The 19,596-nt window shown below is 42.3% G+C and overlaps 1 protein-coding gene across 3 annotated transcripts in view; it reads right to left on the bottom strand.

The window, feature by feature from the left end:
• Positions 1 to 712: 712 nt before the first annotated feature.
• Positions 713 to 19,596, bottom strand: part of LOC115208377 (solute carrier family 12 member 5) — a 314,051-nt gene continuing 295,167 nt past the window's right edge. For 2 of the 3 annotated variants that reach the window (XM_029776395.1, XM_029776397.1), the window contains exons 17-26: positions 17,990 to 18,158; positions 15,826 to 16,021; positions 15,262 to 15,431; positions 14,266 to 14,397; positions 13,843 to 13,950; positions 12,845 to 12,976; positions 8,768 to 9,000; positions 8,387 to 8,401; positions 6,296 to 6,429; positions 713 to 1,433 (exon numbers count right to left, since the gene is read on the bottom strand). In XM_029776395.1, the coding sequence (XP_029632255.1) occupies positions 1,342 to 1,433; positions 6,296 to 6,429; positions 8,387 to 8,401; positions 8,768 to 9,000; positions 12,845 to 12,976; positions 13,843 to 13,950; positions 14,266 to 14,397; positions 15,262 to 15,431; positions 15,826 to 16,021; positions 17,990 to 18,158 (1,381 nt within the window). In that variant the 3' untranslated portion in view covers positions 713 to 1,341. The remainder of the gene's footprint in view (positions 1,434 to 6,295; positions 6,430 to 8,386; positions 8,402 to 8,767; positions 9,001 to 12,844; positions 12,977 to 13,842; positions 13,951 to 14,265; positions 14,398 to 15,261; positions 15,432 to 15,825; positions 16,022 to 17,989; positions 18,159 to 19,596) is intronic. The other variant, XM_029776396.1, reaches the window with a different exon arrangement.

Raw genomic sequence — 19,596 nt, forward strand, 5'->3', positions numbered from 1 at the left:
AGTTTAACAACGTATCAATATCTTAAATCAAGCTAGCCTTGTTGTTTTTGGCACTAACAGTGGCTGGATCTAGACGGGAAACATAGACTCTTAGAAAGGGGGAAAAGGGACAAGTATAAATATGATGACAGTGCGAGAGCAAAAACAAAGTACAGCGACATGAGGACGACATGTTGCAGAGTACTCAAGATGAGGTCAAAGTTCATAGAGTACGATCTATGTCATCACGGAGGCTTGTTCGTTTCTCTCCCATCTTCCTTCAAACTTTGTTCCTTCGTTCACAACTTACCCTGATTAAAAGAATGACCAAGTTCTCTTCAAACCACCAACCATGACCATGGGTAGCAGTCTTTCACGACGGTGGTCATCTCCGCACTTAATGAACAGGGTTTCCCACAGGAGTTTTTTGGTATTCTCTCTTCGCTGTGGTTTCGCAGGGTCATATACATGACTAGCTAAACAACGTCAACATCCTCAGTTCTCCACTGACCACTGTTCAGTCTTGCGGTAGGCTACTCCATGTTGATAGGTAGGTGACTCCAAATCGATGGCACTCTAAAACATCCCCTCGTAAAAACAAACCACAATCGGATGAATGAGACACTTAAGCTGCGTCTACACAGGCATCCCAATTCTGATATTTTTTCCAATAATTGGTCTTTTTACCAATCACATCAGATCTTTTTCAGAGCTTATCTGATTGGTCAAAAGACCAATTACTGAAGAAAACATCATAATTAGGCTACCTGTGTAAACACAGCCTTAAACACACGCAGACACACACGTCATACTGAACAACCCAGCTCACCTAACCCTCTGTATCCTTGACTCCATAGCCAAGTGACCAGTGGATTGACCAATAGGCAGCTATGAATAGCACAAAGGGTGTGGAACTGGACAGTGATGGCTACCTGCAATCAGCAGAGGGCAGTATTTCACGCTATTTCATTTCAGAGTACTGATTGATAATCTTGCTGGGTGAATTGTAAGTGGACTAAACCTTTCCTTTGTAGGTTATTTGGGCCACGGACAGGGGGAGGCAAAGTCTCTGAGCCATCTGCTCTAGATGATATGTGGTCTGGATATGAAGCTAAAAGAGGCTACCTCTGACATCTTATAGGACCGGAAAAGGCTCTAAAGTGTGTGAGGTAATCTAAATAGCATCCTACTAGTCTGAATAGATTGTGTGTTTGTGTGTGTGAGAGTGTGTTTTAAGGCAAACAGAAGATAGCGTGAAGAGACGCAAGGTGAGATGGGGTATTGCTTGGGTGTGAGGGGAGTGTCTGACAGAAACAAATGGAAGGGGCGGGGATCAGGGATTTGGGGGGGGGGGCTGCTCTCTCAAGAGTAGATGGTGATGACCTCACGACCGCCACCGCGAACCAGGAGAACCCTGTTGAGACCTTCAGTCAGGACCTCAAGGAACTCCATGTCTGAGAGGGCGCAAAAGTTAAGGAAAACAACTAACTGGTGGACCTCTGTAGCGTTATGCTTACTTTTACTAGTAGCCAGAAACTTACTTGTTTTAATATTTATTTTATTAAAATGTTTTACCTACCTCCAACTATTTTTTAATAATAATTTCTCTCTTTATTATAAATTGTTTTTTAATGTATTTTTTGCAAGGTTCCGTCTCTTTTTTCTTTCTTAAAAAAAAGTATTTAATCATAGGCATATAATACCATTGACAGCCGTTAGAAATAACCATCCCACATTGGGGAAGTGGGAGGTAAGGTTCATGTTCCACCAGACTACCCTCCACCCCTCTCCCAGAACACCCCCTCTTCAGCCCACTACCCCAGTATGGTGGACACAAAAAAGCAAACAAAAACTAAAACAAGTCAGATACTTATATGTAATGACACAGCTTCTATGGGCAGATAAACTGTGTGAAGATGACTTAAGACATACTCCATTCTGTAAACTCCATGGGAGTGTAAGCTATGAGCCATGAGTATGAGCCATGAGTAAGCCATGAGTAAAGCTATAGTATGTTCATTTACAGATCCTACAGAAAAATGCTGTGGAAGACAGGGGGCTGATGCTGTTGTAGTCCATGTGGGGTCAAACAACATTCGGAGGGCTAGCTCGGAACTGCTGAAAATTGATTTAAAAAAACTGATTCTAGTTTTGAAAGTTTCTAAAAAAGCAGCCAGGTTTTCAGGCCAGGTACCATCGTTGGACCGCAGCTGTGAAAGATTCAGCAGGTTACTGGCATTACACACCTGGCTAAAAGATTACTGTAGCTTTGTTGGTATTACCCTTTCTATGAGCTTATAATATAAACTACCCCACGAAAGGTACTGTTTACTTGACTTTAATCATATCAGCACATGTAACAGCAGTTTACAGCAATTTTGTTCATCTTTCTTCCTCTCCCCAATTCACTTAAACTATATTTCTTTATTTCCCATGGGCTTCACCTGAGTACCCCCTAGTGGCTGGAATACAACTGTATTAAGCCCCTTACATTGGCATAACTTTTAGAGATAACTTTGTCACCTTCTGGAAACAGAAGACGCTTTACAGGAATGACAGAGTCCATCCAAATCATCTTGGCTCCTGGACAATGACTTATCAATGAACCAAGCCCTGCTCAGATAATCCCTACCATTGTGTCTCTGAGTTGTCGTAGTGCTGCAGCAAATGTACATTGTCCCATGAGCGTTGGAAGTCATAATATAAGTAACCTAATTTATGTCCCTCTTAGTCCCTGAATGCCTCTGTCAATCCTATAGCTATTGTATGCAGTAATCATATGTCTATGAACCAGAGTTATACTATTATCACTGAGGCAGTGTTCCCTAGTAGGAAGTTCACTGTGTGCAGCTCACCCTGCGCTATCAGCTCAAATATAAATATCACTTTCATGTCTACTTCTGATAAGCTGCTCAGTAAAACAATCAAGCATCCCAGAAAAATGCTAAAAATAGCCGACATTAACATCCTGTATGTAGCCTAAGAAACAAGGTTCATGAAATCGACAACTTGCTAGTAACAGATGACATTCATATACTGATCTCTGAAACTCACTTAGATAATACCTTTGATGGTATAGTGGTAGGGATACATAGTTATAACATGCAAACAGAAACACTAACGGGGGGTAGTATTGTGGTTTATATTCAGAGCCACATTCCAGTTAAGCATAGAGAGGATCTCATGTCAAATACTGTTGATGTAATATGGATACAGGTTCATCTGCCCCACATAAAGCCCATTCTTGTAGGAAGCTGCTATAGATCACCAAGTGCTAACTGTCAGTATCTGGATAATATGTGTGAAATGCTTGATAATGTATGCGATATCAACAGAGAGGTATAGAGGGCTTGCAGTTGCATCACAAATCACCTAGCAACCGCACAAGGCGCCATGTTGGAAGACCAGTCAGTCTGGGGAAAGTCCTCCAATTGTCCACATGGCTGGCTGCATTTTGCTTTCACTGGAAACTTTGGGAAGATTGCCCATTATTTTATTTTTCGAAGGATCCAGAAAACAGAGGCAGTGGGAGAACCTATTCAAGTAAATACATATATTTTGAAAATATTAGCTACAGGAACTTTGTGTGCAGGCTAACTCAAATGAGCTGCTAACATAATGTTTGCTAGCTAGCTAGCTACAGTAGCTAACTAACTTTACATGCTGTATAGCTAGCCAAGTGAATTAAATATCACCAGTTAGCTAACTTCATATTAGCTAGTTAGCTACCTATCTTGATTTAATGTATGTATTGTTATAACTTGAAATGCATTTGTAGCTTGCTAGCTACAGTAACAGCCATGGAAGAGGGTGAAAGGATTGGCTAGCAGTTCCAGCTGTCGGAATGGAGAGCAGGCTACTCCCTTTGTGGGAAGATATTATGAAAAGATTCTCCAGTTCCAGTCCCTAGCGAGATAAGCTGAGGACAGAGATATGTAGTAACATAATATTCAGTGCTGTCTAATTTGAGAATAATGCAGCCTGTTTCTTTGATGTTTTCTGTCCTCAGATACAGAGAGCTGTGTAACCCTGTCTGCAGATGAGGTCCCAATGAATGTCGCAAGAGAATAAGGGTAAATCCTTGTATACCAAGAATTATGTGTACCTATGTTTGCACATTTTGTAAACACAAATACAGTTTAAAAGTCAATGTACTGTATAAACCTATTACAACTGGAGCAGGCCAACCCAGCTGGGTGTGCAGGCTTCTGTTCCAGCCCAGCACTAACACACCTGATTGAATTTATCAGACCTAATTAGTTGATAATCAAGTGTGCTATTGCTTGGCTGGAACAGAATTCTGCTCACCCAGTAGATCAGGGATCAGTGGAGTGAGGTTAACTTTTTTTTGTTCAACTGAAATTATGTTTTAGTAATAGCCCACTTGTTACTAAGATGTCTAACCTTTACATACGAGTTAGATTACTTGTTCACTTTGAAATTATATAAAATAGTGTTGATTCTGAAGTGTTTACTTCTTTTAATTGTTAACTATTTTTCAAAATTAAATTGTGTCAATTTTGATTAATCACAACTCACAATCCTGCAATAAAAGAGGGTAAGGGAATCTAACTCTAATTTGTCTGTTATTTTTCTCAAATGAACATTACCTACATTTTTGTTCAGGTGTAAGATCTCCAATTAGTTTTATTTGATTGTCACTCTATTATCAGGATATCAGCCATGTGAACCAATTTTGCAGCTGATAACGACATGCAACGCCAATGCAACCATAAGCCTACAGCAGTGGTTCCCAACTCCAGTCATTGAGTACCCCCACAGCACATTTTTGTTGCAGCCCCAGACAAACATAGCTGATTCAACTCATTGAGGGCCTGATGATTAGTTGACAAGTTGAATCAGGTGTGCTTTTCTGGGATAACAATAAAACTCTGTACTGTTGGGGAGATTTGAGGACCAGAGTTGGGAAACACTGGCCTACAGTACGATGGCATTAGCCCAGCGTTTCCCAAACTCGGTCCTCGGGACTAAAAGGAGAGCACTTTTTTTCCTCCCTAACACTACACAGCTGATTCGAATTATTCGAAGCTTGATGATTAGATTATTATTTGAATCAGCTCAGATGTGTAGTGCAAGGTTAAAAACCAAAACGTGCACCCCTTGGAGTCCCGAGGACCGAGTTTGGGAAACCCTGCGATTAGCCATATGGGCATTTGCAATTCACACTTGACATTGTGCATCTGAAGCAGAGAATAGCTTAACTCACATATATACACATTGTCATATTGTGTATTTATGTCACAATAGACATATATACACATTGTCACTATAGACAATGTGTATGAGGCTAATCATTATACTAGATCAGTGGTACTCATTGTGCGGCCCGCAGGCTGAGCCCTTAATTTGCGGCTCGCAGTGATTTTCCTATTTTCCATTCATAATACATAACAATGATACAATTTCAATTCAATGTATTTAAAACCTCTTTGGGCTAGGGGGCAGTATTTTGATGTCTGGATGAAAAGCGTGCCCAAAGTAAACTGCCTGTTACTCAGGCCCAGAAGCTAGGATATGCATATAATTGGTAGATTTGGATAGAAAACACTCTAAAGTGTCTAAAACTGTTAAATAATGTCTGTGAGTATAACAGAACTGATATGGCAGGCGAAAACCCGAGGACAAACCATTGTTTGTTGTTTTGTTTTCTACACGCCTGGTTTCTATTCCCCAATTACATGTTCATTATTTAACCCTCTGTTTCCCCCATGTTTGTGTGCGTGTTTGTTTTATTGTAAAGCTGTAGGCTGGTATTATTGTTACCGGGTTTTGTTATTACACCTGTTTATTTCGTGGTACCGGTATTTTTCCAGCACCATAGTATTATGTTTATACTGGTGTTTATCCTTGTATTAAATACCTTGTCCATACATCTCGGCTCTCCTGCGCCTGACTCCTTTCACCAGTTACCCACAGCCTTGACAGATATCATATAAACATGTCATAAGTCATGGCAAAATGTGCAGCATTTGGGAAATTAGCTTTAAAACTGCAAAAATGTTTCTCCACCCCATGGCAAAATGAGTAAAATTGCATTCAATTTGTTATAAAATTGGGAAATTGCAGGAAATAAACTTTAAAACAAAAAATGTTCTCTCTGTCTTCAAGACGGGGGTCCATTAAAATGTTTTGCAGCAAGGTGGGGAGACCCCTAACCAAATCTTGCTTAGAGCCCCCAAAAGGCTAGAGCCGGCCCTCTGCTTGCGATAATAAATGTTTGCCTGTTCTAACACGACCACCCTTGGAAGCTCCCTGAGAGTGAGAGTGAGAGAGAGCAATAGAGAAAGAAGGATACAGTTCTCGTCGCCCGCTCGGTTTTTGGGCGGCCCAGGCATGTTAAGGAGAACCAGCTTGGCCTCTGAGGATTTCTTCACGATGACACCATTGAGCCTCAGTGCTGTGTGCATGCGTCTCACATTGGACTGGTTTCTGTTGGAATAAACAAGATGGCCGCTACTGAGCTCCAAACCATAATTTGTTCATAATGCAGTATTATCTTTAGGCATTCAGTGAAACAAACTGTGAAACTAATACACTTTCAGGCTACTAATTCACAAACAGCTAAAACAAATGGTCACTCTTTCACTCATTAATTCCTTCACTAATGCAACCTTTGCTATGCTGACTTGGTCTATGGAATCCTTGAGGAAATGTACAGTTGAAGTCGGAAGTTTACTTACACCTTAGCCAAATACATTTAAACTCAGTTTTTCACAATTCCTGACATTTAATCCTAGTGAAAATGCCCTGTATTAGGTCAGTTAGGATCACCACTTTATTTTAAGAATGTGAAATGTCAGAATAATAGCAGACAGAATTATTTATTTCAGCTTTTATTACTTTCATCACATTCCCAGTGGGTCAGAAGTTTACATACACTCAATTGGTATTTGGTAGCATTGCCTTTAAATTGTTTAACTTGGGTCAAATGTTTCGGGTAGCCTTCCACAAGCTTCCCACAATAAGTTGGGTGAATTTTGGCCCATTCTTCCTGACATTGCTGGTGTAACTGAGTCAGGTTTGTAGGCATCCTTGCTCGTACACACTTTTTCAGTTCTGCCCACAAATTTTCTATAGGATTGAGGTCAGGTCTTTGTGATGGCCACTCCAATACCTTGACTTTGTTGTCCTTAAGCCGTTTTGCCACAACTTTGGAAGTATGCTTAGGGTCATTGTCCATTTGGAAGACCACTTGCAACCAAGCTTTAACTTCTTGACTGATGTCTTGAGATGTTGCTTCAATATATCCACATAGTTTTCTTTCCTCATGATGCCATCTATTTTGTGAAGTGCACCAGTCCCTCCTGCAGCAAAGCACCCCCACAACATGATGCTGCCATCCCCGTGCTTCACAGTTGGGATGGTGTTCTTCGGCTTGCAAGCGTCCCCCTTTTTCCTCGAAACATAACGATGGTCACTATGGCCAAACAGTTCTATTTTTGTTTCATCAGACCAGAGGACATTTCTCCAAAAAGTACAATCTTTGTCCCCATGTGCAGTTGCAAACCATAGTCTGGCTTTTTATGGCAGTTTTGGAGCAGCGGCTTCTTCCTTGCTGAGCGGCCTTTCAGGTTATGTTGTTATAGGACTCGTTTTACTCTTGATATCGATACACTTGTACCTGTTTCCTCCAGCATCTTCACAAGGTCCTTTGCTGTTGTTCTGGGATTGATTTGTACTTTTCGCACCAAAGTACGTTCATCTCTAGGAGACAGAACGCGTCTCATTCCTGAGTGGTATGACTGCTGCGTGGTCCCATGGTGTTTATACTTGCGTACTATTGTTGGTACAGATGAACGTGGTACCTTCAGGCATTTGGAAATTGCTTCCAAGGATGAACCAGACTTGTGGAGACCTACAATTCTTTTTCTGAGGTCTTGACTGATTTCTTTTGATTTTCCCATGATGTCAAGCAAAGAGGCACTGAGTTTGAAGGTAGGCCTTGAAATACACCCACAGGTACACCTCCAATTGACACAAATGATGTCAATTAGCCTATCAGAAGCTTCCATTGCCATGACATCATTTTCTGAAATTTTCCAAGCTGTTTAAAGACACAGTCAACTTAGTGTATGTAAGCTTCTGACCAACTGGAATTGTGATACAGTGAACTATAAGTGAAATAATCTGTCTGTAAACAATTGTTGGAAAAAGTACTTGTGTCATCCACAAAGTGGATGTCTTAACCGTCTTGCCAAAACTATAGTTTGTTAACAAGACATTTGTGGTGTGGTTGAAAAACAAGTTTTATTGATTCCAATCTAAGTGTATGTAAACTTCCGACTTCAACTGTATATATAAAAAAAACTTTCTACAAAATTACTATTTTTTCCAGACCACTGTTTTATGTAAACTCATCCAACATTTGAGCTACAGAAATACTTACAGGTTTTCCCACTCACTGCAGCATGACAAGGGAGATAAACACAAGATTAAAGGTGAGAATGCAAACTGTCAAGTTTTCAAAAAAGAGCACTTTTAATATGGAGAACACCATCAGTTTTTTCTCAGTATTGAAAGTGCTCTTTTTTGAAAACTTGACTGCTGACATGGGATTGTATTAACAGTGGATTCATGAACAAAATACTAAAATATAGTTTTGCAGTGAACTATCCCTTTATTAAGAGAACACCAATCAGAATGTTACTCTTCAAGAACTTTCGGTGCTTTTTGAAGGTGAAAAGAGACTTTGTATAGTATTGACAACGTTTTGACCACTCAGGTCTTCATCAGGGCCTATAAACCAGTTTTGCCAAACCACACTCACGGCTTCATGTTGAAGATGTCTTTGATGCCCTCCGGTGTGGAGGCGCCAGGCGGCTTGGCCAGCTCACCATCGGCCTTTTCCGTCCAGGTCATCTGGACCTGGGCAGACCCTGGGGTCTGGGCACCCCCTTCGGTGGCCTGGGTCAGGGTAGCCGGGTTGACGGGACTGGTCGGGGTGGTGCTGTCATGGATAAGCTGGACCTGAGCGGGAGGGGACACAGCGACAGAGACAGACTGAGATCACGAGACAGGGTGGGGAGAGACGAGGTGAGATGAGGCGAGGTGGAACAACAGAGTGAGTGTGAGGGTCAGAGGAGAGAGAGAGAGAGAGACATCATCAAGAAGGCCTTGATGTTGGCGGTCAGTCATACAATTGGGCTGATTAAAAAGGTCTGAAAAGGAACTTTTGAATCAACGCATCTGTAGCCTACTCACCTTACTATGACTTTTTATCAACGGACAGAAATTCAAAGGCAGACTGACCTTTTCCCTAATGTTACACATATTAAAAACACAGGCCTGCAGCGCATTGTACAGCTGTACAAAGAGACCTTCCCCACCTTCACCAGGATGTTAAAGGATGTTGCTGTTAGTGGCCTGTCCACCTCACCTCACAGGAGCAGCAGACCAGCCACCAACTCCCTGAGACAAATCAAACACTCCTAGACCTGCACCCGGTGGCCCTTCACAGAGACTGGAGAACAGCCAGCAACACTAGACCCCCACACCACCCTCCACCACTTCTCTCCCAGGAACTGAATGCAGATACATTGAGCTATGCCCAAGCCGTATGCAGTAAAAGAGGCCCCACACAGAGTTTGGAGCGACCCCCGGCCACACTGCCCTCCATACCACCCTCTTCAACTCCCCCTAATACCTCCCTCTCATGCTATCAGACCAGGCCCGCCTCAGCACAGCTCTACCAGACCTGGTCCATCACAGCACAGCTCTACTAGACCCGGCCCGCCTCAGCACAGCTCTACCAGAACTGGCCCATCACAGCACAGCTCTACTAGACCTGGCCTACCTCAGCACAGCTCTTCCAGACCTGGCCCATCACAGTACAACTCAACCAGATCCTGCCCATCACAGCACAGCACAGCACAGCACAACCAGACCTGGTCCATCACAGCACAGCTCTACTAGACCCGGCCTGCCTCAGCACAGCACAGCTCAACCAGACCGGTCTATCACAGCACATCTCTACCAGACTCGGCCCTTCACAGCACAGCTTAACCAGACGCGGTCCGCCTTAGCACAGCTCTACCAGAACTGGCCCATCACAGCACAGCTCTACCAGACCTGGCCCATCACAGTACAACTCAACCAGATCCTGCCCATCACAGCACAGCACAGCACAGCACAGCAGAGCAGAGCACAGCACAGCACAACCAGACCCGGTCCATCACAGCACATCTCTACCAGACTCGGCCCTTCACAGCACAGCTTAACCAGATGCGGTCCGCCTCAGCACAGCTCTACCGGACCTGGCCCACCTCAACTCAGCCCAGTTCTACACAGCACTGACCACTACCCTAGGGTCTAGCAAAACACCGTCGAGGTGGTGTGGACTGCACCGCATGATGCAGTCCACACCATGTATCATTCAAATCATCAGCCTACATACGCTGATAGTTTGGAGCTTCGCCAGACACACTCTTCTCCACAACGCCCTCCTCATTTCCCCCCACAACCTCCCTCCCAGGCTAGTTTTGGTCACCCTCCCTACTCCCATCCCCAGGACAGGCCTGGGACACTTCTGCCCCCCATGGCAGCCCCAACCCTGCAACAGGAGCAACACCAAGACCTCCTGTGCACACCCAGAATGGAGCATTGGAAGCCACTCTGGTCCCCTGCAGCAGCTCCACTCCTTTGGCGGGTGGACTGAGCTCTGTCAACGCTGTTCTCCCAGTTCTCGCCCCAGCTCCTGCATCCAGCAACTTGACGGAGGTCTGTCAAATGCTCAGTCTGCTTTGCTCTCACATGGTCGGACAGGGACCTTGGCAAAATCTCAGCTCACTCAACAAATAACTGCAGATGACCCTATGCCTGTTAGCTCTTATAGGAATTATCTTAATCTCCCCCTCTAACTTTACATTTCATAGGGGTCTTGGGCTAATGCACCTAAATGGTCACAAAAATGGACACAATTGACATTTGGGTACAGGACTCATGTCCTGACATTCTGGTCCTCCCGGAAACATGGTTAAATGGTTCTGTCTCTGATAAAGATATTGAAGTAAATTATTATAATGTATTTAGATGTGACAGATTACAGAAAGGAGGAGGAGTGGCCATATATGTCAAATCTCATTTCATGGCATCCCAATCTTACAATATTTCTGTTACCAAGAAATTTGAACTCCTGGTTGTAGATGTGTCCATAAACCAGAATATACATTTATTTGTTGCTGGGATTTACTCTGGTTCCACTCTGATTTAGCCACTTTCTGCTGTATTCCTGACCCTGAGTTGGCTTTAGAAAATGTATCTTCAATATTTATTCCTATGGCAGATAAATATGCCCCTTCAGAGTTAAAGATAGATAGAACTCTTTGTTTTCTTTTGAGTTATCTGAGCTCATTCAGATGAGAAATCAGGCCTGGGCCAAAGCAAGGAAAACCAACTCTGTAGTGGTCTACAATTCTTTTTCTGAGGTCTTGACTGATTTCTTTTGATTTTCCCATGATGTCAAGCAAAAAGGCACTGAGTTTGAAGGTAGGCCTTGAAATACATCCACAGGTACACCTCCAATTGACTCAAATGATGTCAATTAGCCAATCAGAAGCTTCTAAAGCCTTCCCATCATTTTCTGGAATTGTCCAAGCTGTTTAAAGGCACAGTCAACTTAGTGTATGTAAACTTCTGACCCACTCTAATTGTGATACAGTGACTTATAAGTAAAATAATCTGTCTGTAAACAATTTTTGGAAAAATTACTTGTGTCATGCACAAAGTAGATGTCCTAACCGACTTGCCAAAACTATAGTTTGTAACAAGAAATTTGTGGAGTGGTTGAAAAACAAGTTTTAATAACTCCAACCTAAGTGTATGTAAACTTCCGACTTCAACTGTATCATCATTACTAATCTTTAGACATAAGAGTTAGCAGACCCAGTCTCAGAGTTGGCTGACTGGAAATTCCTTTGGTCTCTCCTGAGCTTTTAATTTTCTTGCCCCTTATTTGTGGAACAATCTTCAAAATGTTCTTACATTTTATTCTGGTGCCTCTAGGGCAATTCAGAAAGCTGATTGAGGCCCTTATTACTGATGAATGTGTTTGTTTTTTATGACTGTGCTTTTCTTTCTGCTTACATTTTGGATTTATATTTTGGTGTGTATTTTCTGTATTTTATGGAATTCAGGGCTCATCTGTAAATAAACGTTGCTCTCAGTATGACTCCCTGTTAAAATAAAGGTTCAATTAAAAAAATCCTGGTATCCAATGCAAGAAACACCCTTACCAGTCGAGAGCCTGTGTGAGTCTTCCCTTATCCCTTAACCATTCCCTGACTGTGCCTGACCTCAAAAAAAGAAACATAAAAAACCCACTGTAAAGCGAGTTGGAAGTGTAAAAAAACCCTACCTCAGGGTCACTGACCTCTTAATGTCAACACCAGTGGTTCACAACCCCAGCCCCTTAAACATTATTTCCTGGACTGTGCCTGACTGCAACTGTCCTCAAAGCATAAAACCCCACCCACCTGTAGAACGAGTTGGAAACCTGAAAAACCACTACCTAAAGGTAAAAACCACTGACCTCCCAATGTCAACACCAGTGGTTCACAACCCCAGTCCTTTAATCATTCCTAACCATTCCTTGACTATGCTGACTGCAATTATCCTCACAGCATAAAAAATTAAGGAAGTCTGAAAAACCACCACCCCAGGGTCAAAACCACTAATCTCCTAATGTTTATACACCAGTAGTTCACAATCACATCACAACCCCTCACAAGTCAATTGACTACTCTGCTTTCAAGTCTTTGCCAGCGCTGGCCTCATAGCATTAATTCTTAATTATACACCCTGGTTAGAGTGAATGTGGCTCAGTCGACCGGACAGTACCAGTACCAACCTCCTCCTCGGGTTTCTCCTCCTCCTTGCTGCTCCCACCGGGCTGTTCCTCGGTCACACTCATCTGGGTGGTTGCAGCTGCCGGGTTCTTACGCCGGATGGATCCGCGGGATGAATCTGTGATGCTCTGGATCTGCGGAAAGAAGACAAAGAGCTGCAATATTCTATGTGAATAATGTTCATCAATGTTAATTTGTGTATTAATGAAAATCAGTCAGAAATTGAATTATTTGGCTATTGTTCATGTCCATATAGCCTAGGACAATGTGGTAAAGTACTGTTATTCCTTATCCACCTATTTATTTATTTATTTTTTAAATCGCTCGCTCGCCTCACTTTTCTTGGGGGAAAATCCGTTAAACAGTGAATCAATTTTATCTGGCCTAAATGTAAAAAATAAAATAAAAGGCTTAGTCCATTCTAGTAATTCTGTGTAAAGCGGTACCTCTTTCTAGGGTTGCAAAGGGACGGTATATTACAAGTATACTACCAGAATTTTGGTAACTTTCAAGGATTTTATGTTGTTTATCACAAGATATCTAGTGGCCCTTTTCAGTGCTTCAGATTATCACAGGTGTCTGTAATTGTCTCTGCCCCTCTGTATGGCCTTATCATATGTAAAATAATCAAAGAAGATTATTATATATATATATATATATATATATATATATATATATATATATATATATATACTCTTTGTTGTAAATGATTTGTTGCCAAACTGGTGGTAGTTGTGAAAAAAGTCAATTGTTTGCAGTGTTGCAGAGTTTATAGAAAATAATGCAATTGTTGATTAGATACTTTTTTCATTAATTTGTCTTTTTTCTCATGAACCATATGGTCTATCCACTACAAACTCATGGACTATGTGGACACAGATATAAAAAATGAATACTATATATGAATACAGTTTTAAATTACCAAAGTTACTATAGATTGCCATAGATGACCAACAATTCCAGTAACTTTGGTAAATTACCGGTAACTTTGCAACCCTACCTCTCTCTCTCGCTCCGTCTTGGTCAGGTTGATCTGTTTGAGGATCTGCGATCGCTGTTCCATTACCAGGGTCTTCTCATAGGTGTAGGCTGAGATGTCGCTGTCATGCTGAGAGAGGAGAAGGCCTGGGTTAGTGTATTGAGGATGGACAGATACACCAGGTGTCCTATGGATGTCATATGGACAACTTTGTGTTTGGTGTCATCAGTCTATTGGATAGACAGCAGCACTGCAAGGGACATGGGAGACAGCTAACACACTTTCATACATAATATAATGATGATTCATATTATATCAACTATGTAATATGATCCATACAGCCAACATTCAAGACTACATTTGGAGTAAACAACTGACAAGGAAACTCCCATTGTGTATATTTAATCACATCTGAAACGATCATAGACAGACATGGAGTCTTACCATTTCCACCACTTCAACCTCGGCATCGATACGCAGGTGGTACAGGAAGGTGGTCAGGTCTTTCTTCATCTGGATGCTGTTGTCGTCCATCTGGGCCACAGTGAAGATGCGCATCCTGCACTTCCTCCACACCTGTTAGTAGAAAAGACCAGTGGCACCTGCTCATCTATAACGTGTCATGCAGTAATCCGCACTTCCTCCACACCTGTCGGTAGGAAAGACCATTGTAACTCACTCATCTATAACCTGTTATACAGGTTGGGCTTCCGAGTGGCGCAGCGGTCTAAGACACTGCATCTCAGTGCAAGAGGTGTCACTGCAGTTCCTGGTTTGAATCAAGGCTGTATCACAACCGGCCGCGATTGGGAGTCCCATAGGGCGGCGCACAATTGGCCCAGCGTCGTCCGGGTTTGGCCGGAGTAGGCCGTCATTGTAAATAAGAATTTGTTCTTAACTGACTTGCCTAGTTAAAAAAATATTTAAAAAAATACAGTAATCTGGTTGGAACTTTCATGGTGATGTATAGAAACTGCCATAGCATGCGCATTGATTAGTTAACACACTGATTGTACGAATGCCCTGCACTATGGTTTTTTTAAATGCACATTGCACTTTACTATAAAACTGAGTGCATGACTAGCTATATATTTAAGCAATAAGGCCCGAGGGGTGTGGAATATGGACAATATACCACGGCTCAGGGCTGTTCTTATGTACGACACAACGTGGAGTGCCTGGACACAGCCCTTAGCCAAGGTAAATTGGTCGTATATCACAAACCCCCGAGGTGCCTTATTGCTATTATAAACTGGTTACAAACGTAATTAGAACAGTAAAAATAAATATATACGGTTTGTTGTGCCACGGCTGTCAGCCAATCAGCATTCAGGGCTCGAACCACCGAGTTTATAAATAAAGTTTAATAATGTCTATATTAAACATGGCCAATGCAATGCGACCCAATGTCTCAGGGAGGGCGTGTGGTAGGCAGCCTACCTTGTGCTGGCGCAGAAGGAAAGGCAGCAGCATCAGCATGCCTCCATCATGGACAATCCACCACACGTCAATGTGGCCCTCTGAGAAGCGCTCTCCATTGGACGGGAAGGCAGCGATGTTCTTGGGCACCAGCAGGGCTAGGTGAGCGGCCGTGGTCTCCCTAACCAGCTCTGCAGGACAGGACAGAGAGGGAAGAGGGGGGATTTAATCTAATATGAGTCTGATGATCACTCAGTAACCTTTATGGAAGATCTTGTGAAGATCTGATAGTTCATGTAACATCCAGTATAGGTACAATATGGATTAAAGTGATAATGTTGTGTACAAAAAAAAACATAAGCATTATCTTTAATGATATGTCTACAACCTCCCCCAAAGATCCTGATTTAAAGTTCAACCGACAGATCTGATTCAGTGTATGGTGCAAAAATGACCAGAATTTACTTAGAAAGGTGACATGGTAATAAGACAGTAATAACCTAGATAAATAACGTGCTTGTTTTTCCTACTCCCCCCCCCCCCATCCTACTTGACCATCCACCCTTGACCCCCTTTGTGACCCACCGATGAAGTCCCTCCAGGTCTGGTGGTCGTCAGCCTGCTTCCAGTTGCGCGGCCAGCTGACCAGCACCGTGTTGTGCATGAGACCGCCCAGCCCACTGGCCTGGAGCAGGTGGGAGGTGGCGTCACGCATGTTGGACGAGATGGTGACCTGGCAGAAGCCCTTCACCTTCTCTGTCTCCATCAGCTTACGCAGAGACTGGAGGGGATGAGGGGGTGAGAGAGAGAATGAAGGGCAGAGGAGAGAGGGAGGGAGAGGGGGAGGGATAGTAGAGAGGAGAGGGGATGAAAGAGAGTGAGAGCAGTGTAAGGGAACCAACTAAGCCACAGAGGGCAGTAAGGGTCAACAACTTGCCCAGCAGTTGAAGGGTGAAATGGACCGTGGTGACACTGATTTTACGTACAACTTAATTTTAGGTGCTACGCTAGTGTGAATATTCAAACAGAGTCACAGGATCAAGTCTAAATCAGTCCAGATCGGAGAGTAGTGCTGTTTGTGTGATATGCAGTGGGATGTCATGAGATCTGCCTGGTACAGTTGAAGTCAGAAGTTTACATACACTTAGGTTGGAGTCATTAAAACTCGTTTTTCAACCACTCCACAAATTTCTTGTTACAAACTATAGTTTTGGCAAGTCGGTTAGGACATCTACTTTGTGCATGACACAAGTAATTTTTTTCAACAATTGTTTACAGACAGATTATTTCACTTATAATTCACTGTATCACAATTCCAGTGGGTCAGAAGTTCACATACACTAAATTGACTGTGCCTTTAAACAGCTTGGAAAATTCCAGAAAATGATGTCATGGCCATAGAAGCTTCTGATAGGCTAATTGACATCATTTGAGTCAATTGGAGGTGTACTTGTGAATATATTTCAAACTCAATGCCTCTTTGCTTGACATCATGGGAAAATCAAAAGAAATCAGCCAAGACCTCAGAAAACAAATTGTAGACCTCCACACGTCTGGTTCATCCTTGGGAGCAATTTCCAAACTCCTGAAGGTACCACGTTCATCTGTACAAACAATAGTACGCAAGTATAAACACCATGGGACCACGCAGCAGTCATACCGCTCAGGCAGAAGACACGTTCTGTCTCCTAGAGGTGAACGTACTTTGGTGTGAAAAGTGCAAATCAATCCCAGAACAACAGCAAAGGACCTTGTGAAGATGCTGGAGGAAACAGGTACAAAGTATCTATATCCACAGTAAAACGAGTCCTATATTGACATAACCTGAAAGGCCGCTCAGCAGGGAAGAAGCCACTGGTTCAAAACCGCCATAAAAAGCCAGACTACGGTTTGCAACTGCACATGGGGACAAAGATTGTACTTTTTGGAGAAATGTCCTCTGGTCTGATGAAACAAAAATAGAACTGTTTGGCCATCATGACCATTGTTACATTTGGAGGAAAAGGGGGAAGGCTTGCAAGCTGAAGAACTCCATCCCAACTGTGAAGCACGGGGGTGGCAGCATCATGTTGTGGGGGTGCTTTGCTGCAGGAGGGACTGGTGCATTTCACAAAATAGATGACATCATGAGGGAGGAACATTATGTGGATATATTGAAACAACATCTCAAGACATCAGTCAGGAAGTTAAAGCTTGGTCGCAAATGGGTCTTCCAAATGACAATGACCCCAAGCATACTTCCAAAGTTGTGGCAAAATGGCTTAAGGACAACAAAGTCAAGGTATTGGAGTGGCCATCACAAAGACCTGACCTCAATCCTAGAGAAAATTTGTGGGCAGAACTGAAAAAGTGTGTGCGAGTAAGGAAGCCTACAAACCTGACTCAGTTACAGCAGCTCTGTCAGGAGGAATGGGACAAAATTCACCCAACTCTATTGTGGGAAGCTTGTGGAAGGCTAGCCAAAACGTTTAACCTAAGGTAAACATTTTAAGGGCAATTCTATAAAATACTAATTGAGTGTATGTAAACTTCTGACCCACTGGGAATGTGATGAAAGAAATAAAAGCTGAAATAAATCATTCTCTCTACTATTATTCTGACATTTCACATCCTTAAAATAAAGTGGTGATCCTAACTGACCTAAGACAGGGTATTTTTACTAGGATTAAATGTCAGGAATTGTGAAAAACTGAGTTTAAATGTATTTGGCTAAGGTGTATGTAAACTTCTGACTTCAACTGTATCTAACCTGCTCTGCCCGCTGGGCCTGGGGGTGGTTCTCCAGGTAGGTGCCTGCCAAGGCAGTGCCCACAATGGTCAGCCCTTTGCCCGCTTTCAGCTGATTGGTCAGCGAGAGCAGACGAGGCTGCTCCACATTCTGCTCCACATCCGTACTGACCAACACCAGCAGCTGAGGCCTTGAGTGAGACGCAGAAGGAAGGAAGGAAGGAAGGAATAATAGGAGAAAGGGTTTCAACGAGTTGCTTTGGCAAAACCAAAATGTATACTTCTGTCATTCCAGAGTTGAATTTTGAGTTGAATTTAAAGTGTAGCACAGAGATTTGAAAGACTGAAAGGGAGAGTAAGGTGACAAAGAGAAGAGAGGAAGTAAGAGTAGAGTAGAGGTGAGAAAGGTAGAGAACAAGTGAAATAAAGAGAGAAAAAAGCAAGGAAGAGTGCACTGAGGTTATCACGAGTATGTCTGTAAAATTATTATTGTCTGTACCATGACAGTAGCTCAAATAAATATTGTAATTTAGTATGTATTGTTATTTGGTATGTTTTTGAAAATAGTTATGAATGTACACTACCGTTCAAAGGTTTGGGGTCAATTAGAAATGTCCTTTTTAAAAAAAAGTAAAGCAACATTTTTCCCCAATAAAATAACATAAAATTGATCAGAAATACAGTGTAGACATTGTTAATGTTGTAAATGACTATTGTAGCTGGAAACAGCGGATTTTTTATGGAATATCTACATAGGCGTACAGAGGCTCATTATCAGCAATCATCACTCCTGTGTTCCAATGGCACGTTGTGTTAGCTAATCCAAGTTTATCACTTTAAAAGGCTAATTGATCACTAGAAAACCATTTTGCAATTATGTTAGCACAGCTGAAAACTGTTGTCCTGATTAAAACCTCTTTGGGCTAGGGGGCAGTATTTTGACGTCTGGATGAAAAGCGTGCCCAAAGTAAACTGCCTGTTATTCAGGCCCAGAAGCTAGAATATGCATATACTTGGTTGATTTGGATAGAAAACACTCTAAAGTTTCTAAAACTGTTAAAATAATGTCTGTGAGTATAACAGAACTGATATGGCAGGTGAAAACACAAGGACAAACCATCCAAAAAAGAAATATTTTCAGCCTACCACTGTTTCCAATGGCTGTCATGTTTATTATGAGGCGAAATCCTCCCAGATTGCAGTTCCTAGGGCTTCCACTAGATGTCAGCAGTCTTTAGAAAGAGCTTCAGGCTTGTTTTTGGAAAAAGTAGCTAGAATTTGTAGTTTTTCAAAGTGGCTCTCATTTTGGCTTTAGTGTTTTCATGCCCGTGGATGAGAACGCGTTCTTTGTTGTTTACTCCGGTAAAGACAATAACGATTCTCCGTCTTAAATTGTATCATTTATTTATGTATTAGGGTATCTGAGGTTTGATTATAAACGTTGTTTGGAGAAGTTTATTGGTAACGTTTGGGATTAATTTTGTATGCATTTTGAAGGAGGGAAACCGGTGGATTATCGAATAAAGCGTGCCAGCTAAAGTGAATTTTTTGGGAAATAAATAAGGACTTTATCGAACAAAAGGACCATTTGTGATGTAGCTGGGACCTTTTGGAGTGCCAACAGAAGAA

The sequence above is a fragment of the Salmo trutta genome, chromosome 14, assembly GCF_901001165.1.
Source record: "Salmo trutta chromosome 14, fSalTru1.1, whole genome shotgun sequence".
Taxonomy (NCBI): domain Eukaryota; kingdom Metazoa; phylum Chordata; class Actinopteri; order Salmoniformes; family Salmonidae; genus Salmo; species Salmo trutta.